Source organism: Rattus norvegicus, chromosome 1, assembly GCF_036323735.1.
Source record: "Rattus norvegicus strain BN/NHsdMcwi chromosome 1, GRCr8, whole genome shotgun sequence".
Lineage (NCBI taxonomy): Eukaryota > Metazoa > Chordata > Mammalia > Rodentia > Muridae > Rattus > Rattus norvegicus.
In genome coordinates this window covers 102963173-102983320 of record NC_086019.1, presented here as the reverse complement: position 1 = coordinate 102983320, position 20148 = coordinate 102963173, and the positions used below count along the sequence as shown (strand labels likewise).

At 48.6% G+C, this 20148-nt stretch overlaps 3 protein-coding genes and 1 long non-coding RNA gene across 7 annotated transcripts; 1 reads left to right on the top strand and 3 right to left on the bottom strand.

The window, feature by feature from the left end:
• Nucleotides 1-756: 756 nt before the first annotated feature.
• Nucleotides 757-1824, bottom strand: Nkg7 (natural killer cell granule protein 7). The gene is given in 4 exon segments (NM_133540.1): nucleotides 757-971; nucleotides 1083-1217; nucleotides 1301-1447; nucleotides 1524-1824. Coding segments are annotated over 4 exon segments (498 nt in total). The 5' UTR covers nucleotides 1681-1824; the 3' UTR covers nucleotides 757-912.
• A 1138-nt stretch (nucleotides 1825-2962) lies between these two features.
• Nucleotides 2963-9133, bottom strand: Lim2 (lens intrinsic membrane protein 2). Its single transcript, NM_053771.2, has 5 exons — nucleotides 9107-9133; nucleotides 8209-8389; nucleotides 5352-5501; nucleotides 3510-3644; nucleotides 2963-3301 (listed from the first exon to the last, which is right to left on the bottom strand). The coding sequence occupies exons 2-5, from the start codon at nucleotides 8381-8383 to the stop codon at nucleotides 3240-3242; spliced, it is 522 nt and encodes a 173-aa protein (NP_446223.1). The 5' UTR covers nucleotides 8384-8389; nucleotides 9107-9133; the 3' UTR covers nucleotides 2963-3239.
• On the top strand, nucleotides 5501-19913 carry LOC102550061 (uncharacterized). 4 transcript variants are annotated; one of them, XR_005499027.2, is made up of 7 exons: nucleotides 5501-6831; nucleotides 8228-9880; nucleotides 11571-11733; nucleotides 13408-13497; nucleotides 14815-14995; nucleotides 16074-16194; nucleotides 16316-19913. It is a non-coding gene; the product is annotated as an uncharacterized LOC102550061 (long non-coding RNA). The 4 variants fall into 4 exon arrangements; XR_010063003.1 differs by having other exon boundaries at nucleotides 13408-13537; nucleotides 16020-16194; XR_001835746.3 differs by lacking the exon at nucleotides 11571-11733 and having other exon boundaries at nucleotides 16020-16194.
• On the bottom strand, nucleotides 9414-11352 carry C1h19orf84 (similar to human chromosome 19 open reading frame 84). The gene is made up of 2 exons (NM_001401774.1): nucleotides 11301-11352; nucleotides 9414-10854 (listed from the first exon to the last, which is right to left on the bottom strand). Exons 1-2 carry the CDS (start codon nucleotides 11333-11335, stop codon nucleotides 10350-10352), a joined length of 540 nt encoding a protein of 179 aa, NP_001388703.1. The 5' UTR covers nucleotides 11336-11352; the 3' UTR covers nucleotides 9414-10349.
• Nucleotides 19914-20148: the final 235 nt, after the last annotated feature.

Sequence of the window (20148 nt, the reverse complement as noted above, 5' to 3'; positions counted from 1 at the left end):
AGCACTCGTGTGCTAATGAATGCTTAATCCTACTACCTGAGAGGCTGGCAGAGTAGGACTGCTGTGAATTCAAGGACTGCCTGGGCCCTTAGTGAAACCTTGTCTCAAGAAGTCTAAGAGTTGAGGACGTAGCTAGGGTGGTCGACGGCTTGCCTTAGCAGGCAGGAGGCTCTGCGTCCCATCCTCTATGTTTAACCGAAAATGACATGCCTGGGCTTAGTTTTTCTCCCACATCCTCAGGCTGTGGCTGTCATCTGCCTGTGACAAAGGCTGGTGGTTAAGAGAGCTTGGGTGTGGTGCATATCAATGTCCCCAGAGTGGACCCACAGAGAAGGGTGGTCATTTGGGGAAGAAAAGAGAAAGATAGAAATCAGGAGAAAGAAAGACACTAAAGACAAGAGGGAGATTATGTCCACACAGGGCAAAAATAAGCTGCAGGTAGGTAGGTCTGCATGGTTCTAACCCTCCTTGAGAGCTCAGGCTCACGTATGGTTGACTTAGGTGCTGGGGATGCAACTTGGACTTCATTCATGCTCAGCAAATCTCTACAACTGAGCCATAACCCAAGCTCTCTTTTTAGTTTTGCACCTTGAGGCAGGGTCTCACTCTGGTGCCCTAGTGCCTTAGCCAGCCTCGAACTCACTATGTTGCCCAGGCAGTCTTTGAAGTTGTGATGCTCCTTTCTCCAGCCACCTGAGTAACTGGGGTGAGAAGCCTGGCTAGGTCTAGGTCTTGGCTAAACTGATCTTGGAACAATTAGATCTCGGCATGCTTTTATTGAGTGTGTGAAGAAAGCAATTGAGGGATAAGGCAAGGTGGGAGGGACAGAAACAGAATTCTGCCTTCCTTTTATAGCTTCTGAGAGGACAAGGCTCCAAACATCCTGCTGACCCTGATGTCCTTGGCTTCTGTTCACAAGGTTTCGTACTCAGTCCGACGGGTTCTACAGTGAGCACCCAGGCTCAGGCAGCCTGGTGTGGAGACAGAGGGGGGGATGGGAGGTTAAGTACTTGAGTGCCCTGCACTTCCCTGCCCCAGCCCTCATCATGGTCCTCCCCCAGGGAAGAGGCTAGAGTAGTCACCTGCACAGAGGAAAGGGATGGCGGAGCCCCAGCCTAGGTAGAAGGACCAGGAGAAGAATGTCTGGACCTGGGGAGATGGAGGCTGGCTCCATCTCTCGCTGGTGTACACTGCCATGGCCACTATGATGGAGAGAGCTGGGGACAAGAACAAGAGACAGCTGAGCTGGTTTGTATTCACCAGCCCAGGTGTCCCAGTGCAGCCCAGATCCTATTCATACCTGCAGCAAAAGACAAGACAGTTGAGACCATAGGGCCACGGCCAGGAGCAGACAGGGATGGGATACAAGACAGAACCAGGAAGCTCACGGATACCAGGCCCCACAGGGCAGCCAGGATACAGCAGACCTGTGTCACGTGGATATAACCTAATGCGAGACGATGATTCTGGGTGTCCATTCCCACTAGCCATACCCACCGCCAAAGAGCCCATCGCCCCTTTACCTGCTACTTGAGTCCCTGGGCTTGTTGGCCAGAGGCCAGAGTGGGCAGAGAAGTTGGGGCCGGTGGCCACTATCCAGAAGTCAGTGCTCAGAGCAATCAGTGAAAAAATCAGGCCCAGACAGCCAGCAAGCAGGGCCAGGGACCGGTAGGGCTCCATGGACACAGCTCTGGGTTTCCACTTCTTAGGGGACAAAGACACAGATGACCCAGAGTGTTGGCTCTTAGAAAAAGGAAAAGGCCATGCACCTGGACTTCTAGTCCACTGGGCCAGAGAAACAGCCAGCAAGCAGTGACTTTGTCAGAGAATCCTCTGTAGCCTTAGGCCTGGTGTCTGGTCAGATTCTTCTCACACTCCCTTCCTGAGTGGCTTCCCTTCCCCTCTCGGATTGGCTCCTCTCCTGTGTGGTGGGGGAGGGCCCTGCTGAAGTCTTTACTTGCTGGCTGCTCTGGGGGTGTCTACCCTCGTGGTCTAGGTAGTGGTTTAGACTATTGTCACAGGTTCTCCACAGTTGGAGACAACTGATTTCCTGGAAGCTCTTAGGGAGGGACTTGGAGGGGGTGGGCAGAGGTGGGAGGTGGGCTAATCATACTAGGGTATGAATTAACTGAAAGGAGAGATGTGGCTGAGGAGACGGTTGTGTCACACTTTCCTGTGGTTTTTGCACTCCTAGACTCTAGCATTAGAGTTTACAACAGTAAAGGGGCAGTGGGGTCAAAACACCAGCCCCATAGGAAGAAGGACTTGAGTAAGTGTGAGCAGAGACTCCACATTCCTAGTCAAAGCTTCTGTTCAGGACAGACAGGATTCCAAAAGGCTTGAGGAGGAAAAGACCTTCCTACATTCTCATCTAACAGATATAGTGAGAAGTCACACCACCTCGGTTGGACCCTCCAGCATAGGTGTCTTAGCACCAAGATGAGGGTGAGAAGTGGAAGACAAAGTGTCACTTGGGGGCCTCTGCGTCATGTCCTCCAGTAGTGGGAAACACCTCAACAGGCAAGTGCAAAATGTTTCCACCATCTCTTGATGTGACAGCATAGGTCTGCCTCCCCAACACTCAGGAGGTCTGAGGCTGGAGGATAATGAGTTTAAGGATAGCTTGGGCTACATGAGACCCTGACTTTCCAAAAAATAGGTAAAATAAAATAGAGAGGGGATAGAGCTGTGTGTTGTCTCTAGTGAGGGGGCCTATCCAGGGATCAGAGGAGAGATAAATTGCCTGGAGCATAGGTGGGTGAAGAGCAGGTAAGCTTTGTTCATCCTATAATCCCACACATCCTTTTCTAGACATTAAACCATGGCTATCTCCTAGGTAAGGACCCATTTATCTTGTTCCCACCCCTGTATAACGGAGGGATGAGGCTACCATATCAGAACACACTGTTCCCCACCCCAGCCTGCTTTTCTCTAAATCAACCCTTAACGACTCACACTTTGATAGTTTCACATCAGTTTTATTAGATTCCCAAATCACTCTCTAAAGGAGTTTCTGTTTTCTACCACCCCTCAGTGCAGGTGGAGGCTTATGTCTTCGTCTCAGTTCCCTCCCACTTGACCCTACTTTTCCTCCCCACACAGGACAGAGGGGTCAGGGGCTAGAATACAGGACTGAGCCCCCTCATTCCCTCAGGAACCAGGACTTCCGGCCTCTAGGTCCTCCCCTTCCTCTTCAATGTCCTCGTTGTAACTTCCGGCTGCAAGTTTCGCCCCAGGGCTCAGCGTGGGGTGGATAGGCGCCGGCACTCATGCATCCGGTAGGCACACATGTAGAAAATTCCTGTGTGGACAGACATCTCCATTGATAACCCTAAACCCTCTTGGCCTATCTTTCCAGCCCGAAAGAATCCTTATTTCCTCCCTCCGTTAAGGTCATCAGACTCCTTAGAGTCTTCCTTCAGAGCTGTGTAGGATACCTTGTCAACTCACTCTCTGAGATTGCCTGCCGTGCCCCAGGTTTCAACCTTCCCACCCTTCTGCCTCAGTACCTGCAAAGAAGGTCATGAGCAGGGCCACCCAGCCCAGGATGTAAGACCATGAAAAGCGCCAGTCCCCAAAGCGGCGGCCGAGGAAACTAACGGTGACTCCGGTGTAAATGGCCAAGGCCAACAGGACGAAAAGGGCTGGGGAGAGAGAATGGGGTGGGATGGAGTTGGGCAGGAGAATTGGAGATAAGAAAGAGGGAAGGTTGATGGGGGTGGGGGCAGTCGTATGAGTGAAGGTGATATGGGGTTCAGTAGGAATGGGATCGGGTGAGGACAAGGCTGGAAAGCACAAGAAAGCGTTTGAGTTTATTTTCTGTGGATTCTAGTGGGCGGCGGGGGGCTACGTCCTTGCAGTAGGATGTTCTGAGTTATAGTGCACCTTAATTACTCTAAAGAGCTCCTTGGATCACACTAGAGTTTGTATGAACCAACAGGTGGCTCAGGGTGCCCAGCAGAAACACCCACCAGGGGATGTTTGAAGAAACACTTCAAACTCAGTGTCTCTCTCTTGGCCAACGCGGTACATAGTGCCCAGCTACTTCTTCAGTGTCGTGAGGGCCATCATTCTCCCCATCATGAGGAGAATGGACCAAATCTCTGAAACTGTAGGCCAGTCTCAATTAAATGCTTTCTTTCATACGAGTTGTAGTCATGGTGTCTCTTCACAGCAAAGACTAGGGCGAGCTATTAATATGCTGGGCCTGAGATAGCAGGGCTGCCTCTGGGACAGAAGGAGCTGGGGATTAGACACAGTTTGTGTGCATTGACCTCATTTGTGATGGTTAGTCTTCTCTGTCAGCTCTACTAGAGTTAGAATCACCTAAGAGAACCCCCTTTCTCTCTCTCTCTCTCTCTCTCTCTCTCTCTCTCTCTCTCTCTCTCTCTCTGTGTGTGTGTGTGTGTGTGTGTGCACCAGCCACAGCACTTGTGAGGAGGTCACAGAACAAATCTGTAAGATTTTGTTTTCTCTTTCCAGTACTTGGGTTCTGGGGACATAAACTCAGTTTGACAGGCTTGACAAGTGTCTTTAGCTACTGAGCCGTCTCACCAGCCCCTCCAGAACATTTTAGCTAAGGTACAATATCCACTGTGAATGTGGACAACAGTATCTCATGGGCTGGGATTATGTACAGCAAAAAAAAAAAAAAAAAAAAAAAAGTGAGTTGAGTACCAGCTGTCACCTCTCTGCTTCTTGGTCATAATGGTCTGTGCCCTCAAGCTGTGAACCGAACTGTGAACACCTCCTTTAAGTTGTTTCTTGTTAAGTATTTGGTCACGGCAATGAGAGATGCCAGGAAATGTATCATTTATTATCTGTGTAATGAAATTCTGACAGGTCTTACCTTATATGTCTCTTTATTTGTTGGTCCTGAGCTGAACATCTATAAAAAGACTGTTACTGTAAGTGTAGATTTTTCTTAAGTTCTATGGGGTGTTAGTTGGTATTAGAGCCCCTGCCTAGAATCCCCCAGTGAGGGGCTGGGGGCGTGGCTCAGTGGTAGAGCCCCTGCCTAGAATCCCCCAATGAGGAGCTGGGGGCGTGGCTCAGTGGTAGAGCCCCTGCCTAGAATCCCCATGTGAGGCTGAGTGTAATTCAGTGGTAGAATTTCTTTCTGAGCTTTTATTCTCATCACCAGGACAAAAGAGAGATAGGAAAGAAAGGAGGGAACTCGGTGATAGCCTCTAGTGAAAAAGCAGGGTAAAAGCAAAGAAGGAAGGAAAGTCAGAGGTGTTGGGTCTGGGTCTGAGAGAGGGAATGGGGTGGAGAGAGACCAGAAGTGGGTGCTGGAATGGGATTGAGGAGCTGGAAAGCTCGGGTGGGGAATGAAGGGTGGGGTCACTCACTGGAGGCAAAAAACATGATGCCAGCAGAGAAGGGCCTGGAGAGGCGGGTGAAGGTGGATTGCTGCGCAAAGGCCAGGACACCCATGATGATGCCCGAGGTGGCACACAGGGCAGACAGGATCATGAAAGCCCGCGTGGCATTCCAGTATGCTGTGGGGACATAATACAGTCACTCCTGCGCTGCTACCTCTGGGACCATCATGCCTTGTTTCTTCCATGGATTTAATTGACCACTTCCCTCTTTGGACCTGGCACACTTCCCTGCTACACCCATACTCATCCTCCAAAGCCTCAGCTCTCAAGACCTCTTCTAGGAAGCATTGTCCTGATTGTGACCACTGTCCTCACCCTCTGCTCTGGGTTCTAACTGTCTCTTTTCTTTCACCCCCCGCCACTTGACTTCTCCCTGAAAACAGGGGCTGGCTTGGTTCTTGCTGTGAACACTCCCAGCATAGGCTGCCTTACACATAGGCCTCATGAAATATTTCCCCACATGCTCTTGACAATGATCTCTATCTTGCAGCTCCTTTCTGTTCCGTTCATTATACTTTGCTGTATCTGAAAACTCCTGTCCTTTTAACTGTATTTATGTGTCTGAAAAGACTAGGGCTGAAGTCCTCACTCTCCGTTGCATCCCCAGCCCCTGATGATAGATGTTTAGTAACCATTTTGAGACTAGGTTTGTTGTAGCCCAGGTTGTCCTTGAATTCATGATGCAGCTAAGATTGACCTTGAATTCCTGATTCTCCAGCCTCCACCTTCCAAGTGCTGGACTTACAGGCTTAAGATACTATGCTTTCCTCTGTAAGACAGGCTCTCACTACATAGCCCAGGTTTTCCTGAAAGTCTGGGTCCTCCTGATTCTCCTAAATGCTGGAATTACAAGGGTGCACCACCATGTCTGCCTCTGTCCAATCCTTACACACGGCCAAACTGCCCACCAGCATTCCCGGGAGAGGGAAGGGGCATGACCCATCGAAAGTGCTTGAGCTAGGTAAGCACTGAGTCGGTTAAGCTGATTACTGTTGTTTTCAGACATAAAACTCAGTAATTATAATTAATATATATATAGAAAATCTTGTGCAGTGTAACATGTATTATGATATATTAGCTTATCACATACTGTGTGGTTCGATACATTAAACAAAACATATTAGTTGTTACTAATTTCCCATGTTATAGCGAATGTACTATGTAGACTAGAGCATATTATTCATTAGTGTTATATATTCATACCTAGTATATACTATGTAATATATTTCTCCATGCCATTCCTCTTCCATCATGTGTGCCTGTGCCTGTTTATGTGGGTGCATGTGTGTATGTTCATGTTGAGGCCCTAGCTGAGTCTTCTTTCTCAGGACCTCTCCACCTTGTTCATTGAAACACAGTCTCTTGCTGGCCTGGAGCTCACCAAGTGGTCTAAGCTGGCTGACCAGTGAACCCCAAGGATCTACTTCTCTCTCTCTGATGCTTCAAGGTTAGAATTTATGTACCTTTTATTTATTTGGGTGACAGGCAATCCTCTTGCTTCAGCCTCCTGGTTCTGGAATTACAGGTATAAGCCATCTTACCCAGCCAGCTGGCTAGCCTGCTTGCCTGCCTACCTGTACGCCTGTCTGCCTGTCTGCCTGCCTGCCTGGTTTGAATGAGACTAGACCCCATAGGCTCATATATTTGAATGCTTGTTCTCCAGTTGGTAGAACTGTTTGGGAAGGATTTGGAGGTGTGGACTTCTTGGGAGGAGGTATGCCCCTAGGAGTTTGGACTTTGAGGTTTCTAAAATCCATGCCAGGCCCAGTGTCTCTCTCTGCCTCCTACTTGTGGATTAAGATCTGATTGCTTAGCCACTGCTGCAGCACCTGTCCTGGCTGCCTGCCACCATGCCAGTCCATGATGGCCATGGACTCTTAACGCTTTGAAGCTGTAAGCAAGCCCCAACACTCTTTGTTCATAAGTTGCCTTGGTCACAATATTTTGTCATAGAAGTAGAATAATAAGACGTTTCCTAGCTATCTATCCATCTATTCACCTATCTTTTCCTGCTATCCTATTATCTAATTTGCCCCACTCTTTCTTTTTTTCTGTATGTCAGTCAGTCTGTCTGTCTATCCATCCATCCATTCTATAGCCCATTTTTCTATCCATCAGTCTTATCCATCATATTTCTGTCCTATCTATCATCCATCCACTCTATCATGTATTTCTTATCTATGTATCAATCTATGTATCTATCCAGTCACTCACCCATCTACCCATCATCTTCCTATCCTATCTATATCAATCAATCAGCCAATCAGTCAGCAATTAATCAGTCTATTCATCCATCCATGGATCCATATATCTATAATTACACGACCTGGTACACAGTAGACAGGAAAGAGTCTTTCATCTGCCATGCAGCCCATTAACAACCTCTCTGGGCCCTGTCCCTAACACTATTTATTGGCTCATAATATTTATTTATTTATTATTTAATTATTTGTATTTTGAAACAGGGACTATGTAACCTGAAACTCACAATCCTCTTGTCTTTATATCCAAAGTGCTGAGATGACAGGCTTATGCCACCACACCCAGCTCATAGCTTATAAAAAAAATGTTTTAAAAAAAGTGAGGTAACTCAGCCTCGTTGCTGCCTCTGCCACCCCACTCACCCAACCACAAAACCTTACATCTTGTCTTTGCAACTAGAAAACAATCCAGAGATGTAAAGCCGTTCCACCCCCTGCTGAGTATCCTAGTGCCAGAAACTGTGCCTCTCTCTCCCTCAGAATGCCAGGGGTGATGGTGTGAGGCTGTGCTCTGGGGGAGGGCTAGACCTTAGCACCATTCAGACCCTGGTCTCAAGGCTCACCGATGCTCTCTGTCTGCAGGAAGCACTTGTTGCCCAGGCAGTAACGCCACAGGCCCTGGTGTGCAAAGGACCCTGACAGCCGGTATTGCATCCAATGGTCCGTCGCTGTGGCTACCACCAACAGGATGGTCCCCACCCAGGCACAGAAGAGGCCGCCACCCATGAAGCTGTACATGGTGATCTGTGAAAAGGGGAGAGCTGAGGTTATAAATGGTTATCCTGGGCCTGAGGGAGGAGGGTTGGTTTCTGGACCCTTGAGTGAAAGGAAGGTGGGGGAATAGACTTATGGACCTCAAGGAAGAGAGCAGGGGTGGAGACTGGACTCTTGGATCTGAGGGAAGAGGGCAGGTGCCCGAACTCCTGGGTCTGAGGGAGGAGGGCAGGTGCCTGAACCCCTGGGTCTGAGGGAGGAGGGCAGGTGTCTGAACCCCTGGGTCTGAGAGAGGAAGGCAGGTGCCTAGACCCCTGGGTCTGAGGGAGGAGGGCAGGTGCCTGGACCTCTGGGTCTGAGGGAGGAGGGCAGGTGCCTGGACCCCTGGATCTGAGAGAGGAAGGCAGGTGCCTAGAGCCCTGGATCTGAGTGAGGGGGGCAGGTGCCAGGTGTCTGAACCCCTGGGTCTGAGGGAGGAGGGCAGGTGTCTGAACCCCTGGGTCTGAGGGAGGAGGGCAGGTGTCTGAACCCCTGGGTCTGAGGGAGGAGGGCAGGTGCCTGGACCCCTGGATCTGAAGGAAGAGGACTGGACATCTGGATTCTTCATTCTGAATGGAAGATGTCCATAAACCTCTATTGGCTCTTGGAGAGGAAGGGCTGGAGCTGGGATTCAAGTTCCCAGGAGAGAAGGGCCTGGGAGCCTAGACTTCTTGGGTAGGGGGCTGCTGGTTTCATGCTGGTGCCTACCTGAGTGGCAGAGTCTGTTCTGAGCCCTCCTTCTGCCACAGTCCCTCTGTGGATACTGAGCCGAGCCAGGTTGCTGGCATCTCCGCCTCGTGGTCCCCCCAAATCCCTTAAGCCTCCCCACACAATGGCTCCACGGCCCAGCAGCTTCCAGCAGCGGCAGCAGAGGCCCCAATGGAATTTGCTGAAGCAGGGGACAAAGGGGCCCCATCAACCTCTGTCTGTGATCCTCCCCATCTCCCAGGCTTTATTCCCAGTCCCCACCCTGGGTATCCTGAACTTTGCAGAAAGCACAGCCCACACAATGAGATAAGAGTAGACATCCTTTTATTGTTCAACCCGGACTTCCCAGCTCGAGGGACAGGAAGCAGCAACGGTGGGGCTGAATACAGGTGTCTAGACATGTCAGGCCGAGGTGTTCTTTGTAGGGTAGAAGCCCTACAAAGGGTTTGTCAGAGCTGGGCTGGGACATAGCAGATACTGGGCTGGAGTTGAGCTGAGTGCTGTTGTTAAATGAAGGTGAATATGAGATATGGTGAATGCAAAGTGAGAACCAGGAAGTGTGGAGTGAGCCCAGGCTAGTAGCCTAACCAATCTTAGCAGTCGACTGACTGAGAGAGAAGGACTGGTGTGACTGATTTTAAAACAAAGCAAAAGGAGCTGGGAATGACGGGAGGCCTTGTACACCAGACCTATAATCCCAGATACCTGGAAGCTGAGACAAGAGAGTCGCAAGTTCAAGGCCAGCTTGGACACGTGTCGAGACTCTCTCTCAAGGTAAAAATAAAAGAGGATTGCAATTTACTTCAGAGTTTGACTGGCACCCTGGAGGCTAGCACTCAAAACAGAACAAAACAAACAAAAAAACAGCAAATAAACAAATTAGGAATGAGAGGGGGTTTGGACTGAAAGCCAAGAAGTGAGTGTGCGTGTGTGGCGGGGGTGGTGGTGAAGATGGGCTGACTGTGGAATGGAGAGAGAGAAAGGGCTTCTGGGTGGGGCTTTGGTCTAGAAATGGGGTTGGAGCAGCCTTGGGAGCTGGAATAGTAGCTAGGGTTGGGATGCTGTGGGCCTGGGCACGTGAGTTTTCTGTCTAGGACTGGTTTGGGCTTTATCAGGTAATGTGCAGGAGGCCTTCAGAGGTTGTAGTCTGGGAACTGGGGAGACTGTAGGAATGATATTTCTCAGGGTACCTCTGATGTATGAAGAACGCTGGACCCTGGGAACATCCCTGCTCTTCAGTGTCCTAGTAGTCTGTCTCCCAGTCTTCCGACAGTCCTCCAGCTTCCTTCTGTCCATCCTGGGATGGTGGTGTCACTGGTGGAGTACTGGGGCCAGCCCCAGGTCCCCCTGCCATGCTCCTCACCAGCTCTTCAGCTCTTCCAGGGCCCCTTTGTGGCTGTGCCCGACCCCTGCCCCAGCCCCGGGAAGGCCTGCGCCGAACTTCCCAGCCCCCACGGGCCTGGCCAGATCTCCTGGGTGGCCTCCTGACTGTGTCTGGCCCGCTGTGGCTTGGCTGGGCAGAGCAGGAGCAAGGTGGTAAGGACTGCTGGAGGTTGTAGGTCCCCAGGAGAGCACTGTGTAGGAGGTAGGACAGGGTGTCTAGGCGGATGGGGACAGTGACAGAGGCCAGTTGCTCTGGGAGCCCCAGGCGGGTTGGGTCTAGTGTGCTCAGGAGCGAGGGTGGCAGGGCTGGAGTGGCTGACGCAGGGCATGACTCAGTCCCAGCTGAAGACAAAGAAAGGTTGTCCCTAGGAAGATAACAGGGCAGTCGGTACGTCACCATCTGCCTGGTACCTCTGCACAGTCTCCAGGAGACACAGTACCTGTGACTTCCTCCACCCACTGTCTCATTCCCTTTGCTGATTAATCCCAGGACCCCAACATGTCAGTTTCAATTTCCAGCTGCTGTGTCTCAGGCTTAACTTGGTGATTATTTTACTTATTTGAGACGAGAGCTCATGTAGCCAGGCTCTGTAGTTGAGGATGACCTCAAACTTCTGTTCCCTCTGCCCCCCTATCTGGAAATAATCTTGCTCAACAGTCAGCCACCAAGAGAATTCTAGATCTTAATACCCGAATCTGTCTATTTGGTTTTCAAACGATACTTTCAGTTCAAGGCACTGCTCACTCTAATATTCTGAGCCCCCTCTTCTTAGCAAGGCCCTCTTTCCTGGAAGGTCTTTATCTCACTCACCCATTAAACAAAGCCCCGTCTTTTGGCTCGTCCATTTCCTCAGCCTCACCTGACGTCTTTTCCAGATCTTTCTAGAACTTTAACAGGAAAGGGAGGGGCAAAAGAAGGAAGAGGGCAGGGCCTACAAGTAAAGGGGGCAGTTCTGGGGCGTGGCTAGTAGCTAATAGCTTCCCACCTAGATGGAAGACGGGGGCAAGCCATTTAGATCCACAGGACCAGGGTAGGACTCAGCAGCTCTCCAACACCAACTCTTGCCTCTTGGACCTATAGTTCTAGACCAAAGACTTCCTACCTCAAGCTCAGGGATCAAGTCCCAGCCTTCCAGGAGTCCAGGCTCTAGTCGTCCTCCCTCAGACCCTCACCTTCCTCACTTAGATCCAAGGATTCAGATCCAGCCTCCTCCATCAGACCTAACCTCCTCCATCAGACCCAGGTGTGTAGACCCCAGACTGCTCCCACAGACCTAGGAATCTAGGCCTAGACACTTGTGTCTCCCTCTGTATTTCTGTTGTCACTCTCAGGATGTTCTTAAGACTCTGACTTTTAGACTGGGGACCCTAGGTCACGGTAAACCTAGGCATCCGGTAAACTTAGTCATCCTATCACATGTGACTTCTAACTTTGCCTAGTCTCTTTGCTTCATTTCCCCATTTTAGAAACGAGGCCAATGTGATTGGTTTTGGTGAGACTCTTAATAGTATAGGTAAACACTGTCCTTGCTGCTATTATGGGTCTGGGGTCATTGAGAGTCTTTTAAACAAAGAAGAGGCTTTTATTCAGCTACTGGTACTAGGTATACATCCAGGACTTGGGATCCCCAAATACAGCCCAGCCACATCAGTCAGGGGATTGTGAAGTCAAGGAACATAAAGTTACATTCCGTTTACCTACAAGAAGAGAGTTATCTGGAGCAAAACAAGCTTTTGTTTACAGAAGCAAAAGCAGCAGTTGACCTTATGACCCATTATCTTGTATAAGCTTTCAATTTTGCTAGAAATTGTACATGACCAGGCAATTATGAGAGCAACCTTTAACAGCCCTCGGCATTGGAGGTCTAATTTTCCTTTACAGCTCTCTGCAAAGCAAAAGCACAATACTTTTAAGACTTTTAAACATAAGGTGAGCCATCAATTTAGCTAACGTTAGCCAGCATTCTGCCATTCGAGATTTATGCTTATTTTCAATTATGTGTATGCCTGTGTGCATGTATGTATGTGTAAGTAGAGTAACTGCAGAGACCTGAAGAAGGGGTCAGATTTCCTGGAGCTGAAATTACAGGGAAAACTGAACTCAGGTCCTCTGAAGAGCAGCAAGGGTCCTTAACTATTAAGTCATCCCTCAGCCCCTTGGCTGGAGACATTGCAATCCCTTTACTGCCACTGCAGTTTGTTGAGAAGCCTTTGCCCTTCTCTCTGTTTACTTAAGAAATATTTTATTGGAAGTCGGCCGTGTTGCTACCATTATGGTAGTAGGATCAGGAGTTCAAGGTCATCCTCAGCCACATAGGGAATTCCAAGCCAACTTGGGCTACCTAAGACTCTGTTTCAGAAACAAAACAAAACTCAACCAACCAGAGTATCTGATGATATTAAATCAGGGTAACGAGAGCACTGAAACACTTGCTTAGAGAAGGGTGTGTAGGAAGGTTCTAGAAGACCTGGAAGTTAACGGGTCTAGTGGACAAAACAGAGCAGGTCTCTGGTCACAGCAAGCATAAGAATGAGGAAAGAAAAGGCTAGAATTTTTCTTTATTCAATTTAATTAATTATTTTTTTTTGTAGGAGGCAAAGGTTTGCGTAGCTAAGGATGGTCCCACACTCACTATGTAGCTGAAATTTTGGGTCTTCCTGCTTCCACCTCCCAAGGGTTGGAATTACAGATATGTGCCATGTATGTTTTATGTCATGTAGGGGGTTGAATGCAGGATGTTGTACATGCTAGGGAAGTTCTCTACCTACATGCTACATGCCCAGCTGAAGATTTCGAACCTTTGAATTTTTTTTATAAGTCGTTTTTGTGGTACTGGGAACACAATTGAGACCTCTTAAAAAAAAAACCAAAAACACCTACTTTACAAATATGGTATTTTCCTGTATTATTTGTGCAGCACATTCGTAAAGAGCCTGAGAGAGCCAGAAGACGGCATCAGATCATCAGATCCCCTGGAACTTGGTTATAGATGATTGTGAGCTGCCAGGTGGGTACTGGGACTTGAACCCAGGTCCTCTGCAAGAAAGGTAAGTTCTCTTAAACACCAGGACGTTTCTCTAGTTCCAAACTTTGCAGTCTCAGCAAGTGCTCACCCAATGTTCTTCTGTTCTTCCACTAGCTACCCTCCCCCATTCTGTTGCTTCCTTTCCCTATGTCCCTCTCCTTTCTTCTCTCCTCCCTCTCTCCTGAATCTCACATAGCTCAGGCTGTCCTCAAATTTGCTGTGTAGCTGATGATGATCTTGAGCTCCTGATCCTTCTGTCTCTTGTCTTTCCAGTGTGCATTGCAGTAAATAGTCTCTCCCTTCCTCTTTCCCTCCCTTTTCTTCCTTCTTTCCTTCCTTTCTTCCTACCTTCCTCCCCCCTTTCTTTTCCTCCCTCCCTCCCTCCCTCCCTTCTTCCCTCCCTTCCTTCCTTCCTTTCTCCCTCCCTCCCTCCCTTCCTTTCTCCCTCCCTCCCTCCCTTCCTTCCTCCCTCCCTCCCTCCCTCCCTTCCTTCCTTTCTCTCTCTCTCCCTCCCTCCCTTCCTTTCTCCCTCCCTCCCTCCCTTCCCTTCTCCCTCCCTTCCCTTCTCCCTCCCTCCCTTCCTTTCTCCCTCCCTCCCTCCCTCCCTCTCTCCCTCCCTCCCTCCCTCCCTTCCTTCCTATCTGTACCATTGGGGTGGAATCTAGCTTCTGGCATGCCCAGCAAGCCCTCTACCACTGACCTGTATCCCTCAGCCCGATTTCACTGGAAGAGAATGGAAGGGCTTGGGCCGTATACAACGGTAATCCTAGCACTGGGGAAGCAGATAGAAGCAGACAGCGACAAGAGGGTTGAAAGTGACCGACGTAAGGTCTAGATCTTCCTGGGCCACACAGGCAGACTCTATCTTGATGACAGACAGTTTGAGTGATTTCAAGCTCATGGCGACATCATTTGACTTATATTTGAGAAGGGCCCTTGCCTGTGGAGAATGAGTTTTGATGTGTAGTGAACCTGGAAGCTGAAGGCCAAGTTGGGAAGTGTTTGGGAAGCAGGCCATCCCATTGCACTGCTGGAGTGGGTACCCCCAAAACAAAGATGGCACAGCCTTTTTGTCGTTTGTCTTCTCAGTGTTAGGGATTAAATACAGGACCTGGCACATGCTGGACGGTCACTGTCCCACTGAGCGAAGCTTCAGCTCCTCTTCTGCTCCCTGCTCTGCTACTTCCCTACTGTATGAGCTTGAGCAGCCTCACAGGCTCTGGGATCCTTGTGTGCCCATCTCCAGACTGAAGGGGTTTTTCCTAGCTTATTCTTTTTTCTTCTTTTGCTACTCTCCAGGTTCAGCTCTACTTGGAACGAGGGCAACTCTCCATCTTGACTGTCTATGTACCTGGTTCTTTAAAGGCAGCTTCCTCCCCTTCGTTCTGATTCTGGCCCTGGGTAGGTGGAGGCCATACCTCCTTGTACCCAGGAAGTAAGCTGTACTCAGTTCCTAATCTGGGTAAACCATTAAGCTTGGGTAAGTACGGCAGTAAGTTAGCTCTGGGGTTTGCTGCAGACTCCAGTGACTTTTTGCTCTGTCCTTGAAAGCAGAAGCAATGTCATTGGTCAGAAGGGTTTAGAAAGTTCACCTAAAAGTCATTGAGAGGGTCCCAGAGGGTTTAGAAATCAGCAGAGAAAAAGGCCCCGGGGACTTGGCTGTTGTGGGTGTGACCTCCGGCCTGCTTGCTGAAGTGAAGATTCCTCTCTTCTCATTATGCAGAGCCGTGTGGCCCCTGAGCCAGATTAGTTACTTCTTCAGCTTTGAAGCTCTTGCCTTATTACAAGGCAGTAATATACAGGGGGCTCAGCACGCTACTTGCTGCTTGTTCTGGACATGGGTGTCTGTATTTTTACTCTTTGTCCATGCACGGGTATACACTTCTGCGCGGAGGTAAAAGGATAGCCTCGGGTATCATTCTTCGAGCACTTTTTTTGAGACAGGGTTCTCACTACTCAAATGGGCAGATTGCCAGCAACCCTTAGGAATCCATCTACCTCAATCTCCCAGGCATTACAAGGGAACAGCACCATGCTTGGCTTTTCAATTCCTTTAAAAAGTCACACACACACACACACACACACACACACACACACACACACACACACACACGGGGCGGGGGGACGTGGGGCACACAGTTCTGACAACAGTGTCAGATCAGCATTATCTGGGACGGTGGAGGAAGCAGCTAATTCTCTCTGACATCCAGGATGGAGAATGTTCAGGAGCTCTTGATATAGGAAAAGATGGACAAGTCAAAGTTGCCACTAAGATTTTGTGTCAGGGCATCTGAGGGACAGGGAGGGGATGGTAAAGTAGGTGAGCTGTGCAGGAGAAAGTATCCTCTGGGGTGGGACTGGGGGTGAGGTTGCCCTTTGGACAGTGTTGCTGACTGGTATGTTGGGGCACGGCAACGTATGCTGTGCTGCCCTCTAGAGGCAGAGGCCACTGGTGCAGGGGTGAGAGCTCTCACTGGGGCCCAAGTCCTCATTTTTCTCTTCAGTTGTCTTCTGAATGGGACCGGAAATGGGGCCACTGTCACCTTCTTCTGCTTCAGAAGCTGTTTTTACATCCAGAAGAGAGCGTCACAAACTGCGTAACTTACAAATGGAAGAACCGTTCTGCAAAGTGCTAGAAGGTTCAACACCTGGCAAGGAACCAGCGTGAACCTGTGTTAGGTGGGTAGGGAGGTTATAGGGTTTGGAGTGAATTTGAAGTCAAGATGTGAGATCTCTTGGTATATTCATTCATTCACTTATTTTTTAGGTTTAATTTTTGTTTTGTTTTGTTTCGAGACAGGGTCTCACTACGATAACCGGGATGGGCTGGAAACGCTCTCTGTAAAACGGTCTCGGCTCAAGCTCAAAGATATATGTCTCCCAAGTGCTTGCATTAGTGGCGCATGACACTACCTACTGTGCTTCATTTAGGAGAGCCTCACATAGCTTACTCTGGCCTTGAGCTCGTTATGCAGTAAAAGATGATCTTAAACTCCCCATCTTCCTTACAAGAGCGCACCTATCATGGCCTCTTTCTGTGACACTGGTGATCAGACCCAGGTTTGCACACATCCTAGGCGAGCACTCCCCTAACTAAGCCATGTTCCCAACATACACCAACAAGCTGTGTGCTATCATACAGTGGTGGAACTGGCCAAGCTGTGCGGTGCTATTCTTTTGTTGCTGTTGTTGTTTTGAGGCAGGGTTCCTGGAATTCAATATGTGTACCAGGTTGGTCTCAAACTCACAGAAAACCACCCGCCTCTGCCTCGCAAAGATGTGAGCCACCATGCCTAGCAAGAGGACCTTATTCTCTTCTCAAGAGACAAAAGAATCTGCAATTCCCTCTTAGAGAAGCCCACACCCATGCTCTCGGGTATTTTGTCCTTCCTTCTGAGTCTCTTAATTCTAGTGATTAAACCTAGTCTAGTGATTAAATTGAAATACCCAATTGAGGGGTTGATGAGATGGATCAGTGGTCAAGAGCACTGGCTGCTCTTCCAAAAAACGAACAAACAAACAAACAAACAAACCTGGGTTCCGTTCCCAGCACCCACATGGCAACTCACAACCACCTATAACTCCAGTTTCCGGGATCTGATGCTTTCTTCTGACTACCCCGGGCACTAGACATGCACACACCAAACTTCCAGATATGCAGGCAAAACACTCATACCCATAAAATACTCATACCCATAAAATAGTGAACAAATCTTTATTTACAGCTCCCCCTAAGACAGAAAGATTGAGCTGAAGCCAACCATGTCTTCCTACTTTTGCTCCAAGGAAAGCCCATTTCTAGATACTCACCTTGCAGAGAGTCAGAAACCCAGCTTTCGCCAAGAGAGGCTACAGTCGTGGCCGTTTGGATCAAGAATCACTTCTCCTTTTAGTGGTCATTGTATCCCCCAAGACTTTGCAGAGCAAGGCTAAGAAGTGGGAATGGAATAATTAAAAAGTACTTTCAGAGTCAACCAGTCTGTTCCTTCTAGGGTCAAGGGTCACGGTGAAGCAGTTTGGATGGGAGAGAGCAACTGGAATTTGAGCTGAGCTTAAACTTTTGATTTAGGACTGGTGGGCTAAGCCTTGCTGCCCGTTCTATTCATCCTATCTCAGTTAATTCTCCCTTCCCTTCACTGGGTCCCAGGGATAGAACTCAAGTCATCCACCAGCTTGGCAGCAGGCGCCTGTGCCTGCTAAATCCTCACCAGCTCCTGGCTGACTCTTGGAATATCAGAGTTGGGTTTGGGATATGGCTCAGGCAGTAAAGCGCTTGCTTAATATGCACAAACCCCAGGTTCAGTCTCCAGTACTCCATAAACCAGGTGTGGTTGGCACATGCCTGTGAACCACCATTTGGGAGATAGAACCAGAGGGCCGGAAGTTCTGGGTTATTGTTTGGTTTTAGGCCCCAGGACAAGGGACTGAGATGCATGTCTTACGTGCCAAAGGACACCTGGCCTCCAGGTTTTCCCAGCATCCTTCAGTCTCTACCTGGTAGACCCTACCCTCAACCATGAACTTTCCAGCCAGGAGGCTAGGTTGCCCTTCCCCCAGAGGCTCTTCAGTATACACTCCAGACGGTTTGGTCTCCGCGCTCTCCTTCTCTCTTTTCTTCTCATTCTCTCCTCTCTCTGTGTATGTACACATACCCTTTCTCTCTTTTCCTTCTTGCTCCCATCCCCGTGGTGACTTCCCTGGCCTTGGTCCTTGGGGCAGGTGAACTCTTCTGAGAGCAGTTCCCAATAAACCTGCAAGTCCTCTAGTCTAGTCTAGTCTAATCTAATCTAGTCTAGTCTAGTCTAATCTAATCTAATCTAGTCTAGTCTAGTCTAGTCTAGTTAATCTAGTCTAATCTAGTCTAGTCTAATCTGTCTTGAATTGGCTCATTTCACTGGTAGAGAAATAATTTATCAGATATCTTCTGCTACATGTGTAGCTTGAGGCCAGACTACATGTATGGCATGTACATACATACTTATTTACACACACACACACACACACACACACACACACACACACACACACCAAAAAACCAGTCAGACATGGTGGCCCACTCTATTAATTTTAGCACTGAGGAAGCAGACTAAGGAAGATCTCCATGAATTCAAGGCCACCTTGGTCTATCTAGTGGGTTGCAAACCAGTGAGGGCTATACAGAGGGAGGTTCTGTCTAAAAGTACAAACCAGCCAACAAAAAGAAACTCAAAAGAAATAAATCACTGGTGAGTAAAAGACTTCATAAATGGTGATAAAAACAGAGTCTTTAAAAATTATGTTTTGTATCTGAAGGTCAGAGGACAACTTGGGGGAGTCAGCTCTGTCCTTCCAACAGGTGGGTCCTGAGGATTGAACTCAGGCCTCTGGGCCTGGTGAGAAATAGCCTAATCTGCTAAGCCATCATGTTAGTCCAGGAAAGAGTTTTAACAGAACAACCCTGGATCAGCCATTAGCAAAATAAAGCTATCTTGTGCTTACATGTCTTGAAGATATTGGTCCCTGAGGCTGGTTGAAGAGGCATCATGGTGGTCCCTTGAGTTTAACCTGGGTTTCCTGACTCCTGGGCTGGTGTTCTTCTCCACCCCCACCATTAACACAACACTGCTGGTCCTGGAGAGTTCTGGGCAATAGCACTTTTCCCTCAAGTCCTAAGCCGTTATTGCAAAAGTCATGACTTTAACACATGTATTTTGAAATAACTGACCTCTGCCTAAGTCTGTTCCTTTAGTAACACAGACTTACAAACTCCAAGGCAAAAGAGTCATTCAAGGGGAAGTTTCAGAGTTTCAACTGGAGTATAATAGGATCTCCCATCCTTACGTTCCTAATGGACACCCACCCTGCTTTTTGTGGAGGACCTTCCAGTGTCCACCCTACAACTTGTCATGTTCACCCACTCTAGAGTCTAGCTGAGTCTCTCCCCACACCCATTTTGTGCGTGCGTGTGTGTGTGTGTGTGTGTGTGTGTGTGTGTGTGTGTGTAAGAGATGATGTCAGGAATAATCTCCAAAACTCTTCTACCTTACTCAATGAGTCAGAGTGTGGTGGTTTGAATGAAAATGGTCCCTATAGGTTCATATGTTTGAATACTTGGCCCCAAGTTGGTGGAACATTTGGGAAGAATTAAGCAATGTGGTCTTGTTGAAGAAGTTGCTGTTGGAGGAGGTATGTTACTGGAGACAGGCTTGAAGTCTCAAAAGTCCACATCATTCTGATGTAGCTCTCTGTTTCATGTTTCATGGCAATAGAAAAATAACTAAGCCACAGGGTCTCTCGATCAAAGCTAGCAGCATGCCTGATGCTGCCTGCCTACCTGCCATTATCCCTGCTATTATAATTATGGACTCTTAACCCTCTGGAACCATGAGCCTCCAAATTAAATGCATTCTTTCACAGGTTGTCTTGGTCATGGTGTTTTGTTATAGCAATAGAAAACTGAGCATGCTTGTTGGACCTATGTCAACTTGACACACAAGGTAGAATTACCTGAATGGACAGAACCTTAATTGGGAAAATGCCTCCATTGGATTCAGCTATATAGCATTTTCTTAATTAGTTATTGATGGGCAGTTGATCCTGGGTTCTATAAGAAACCAGGATGAGCACACCATGAAAAGCAAGCCAGTAAGTGGC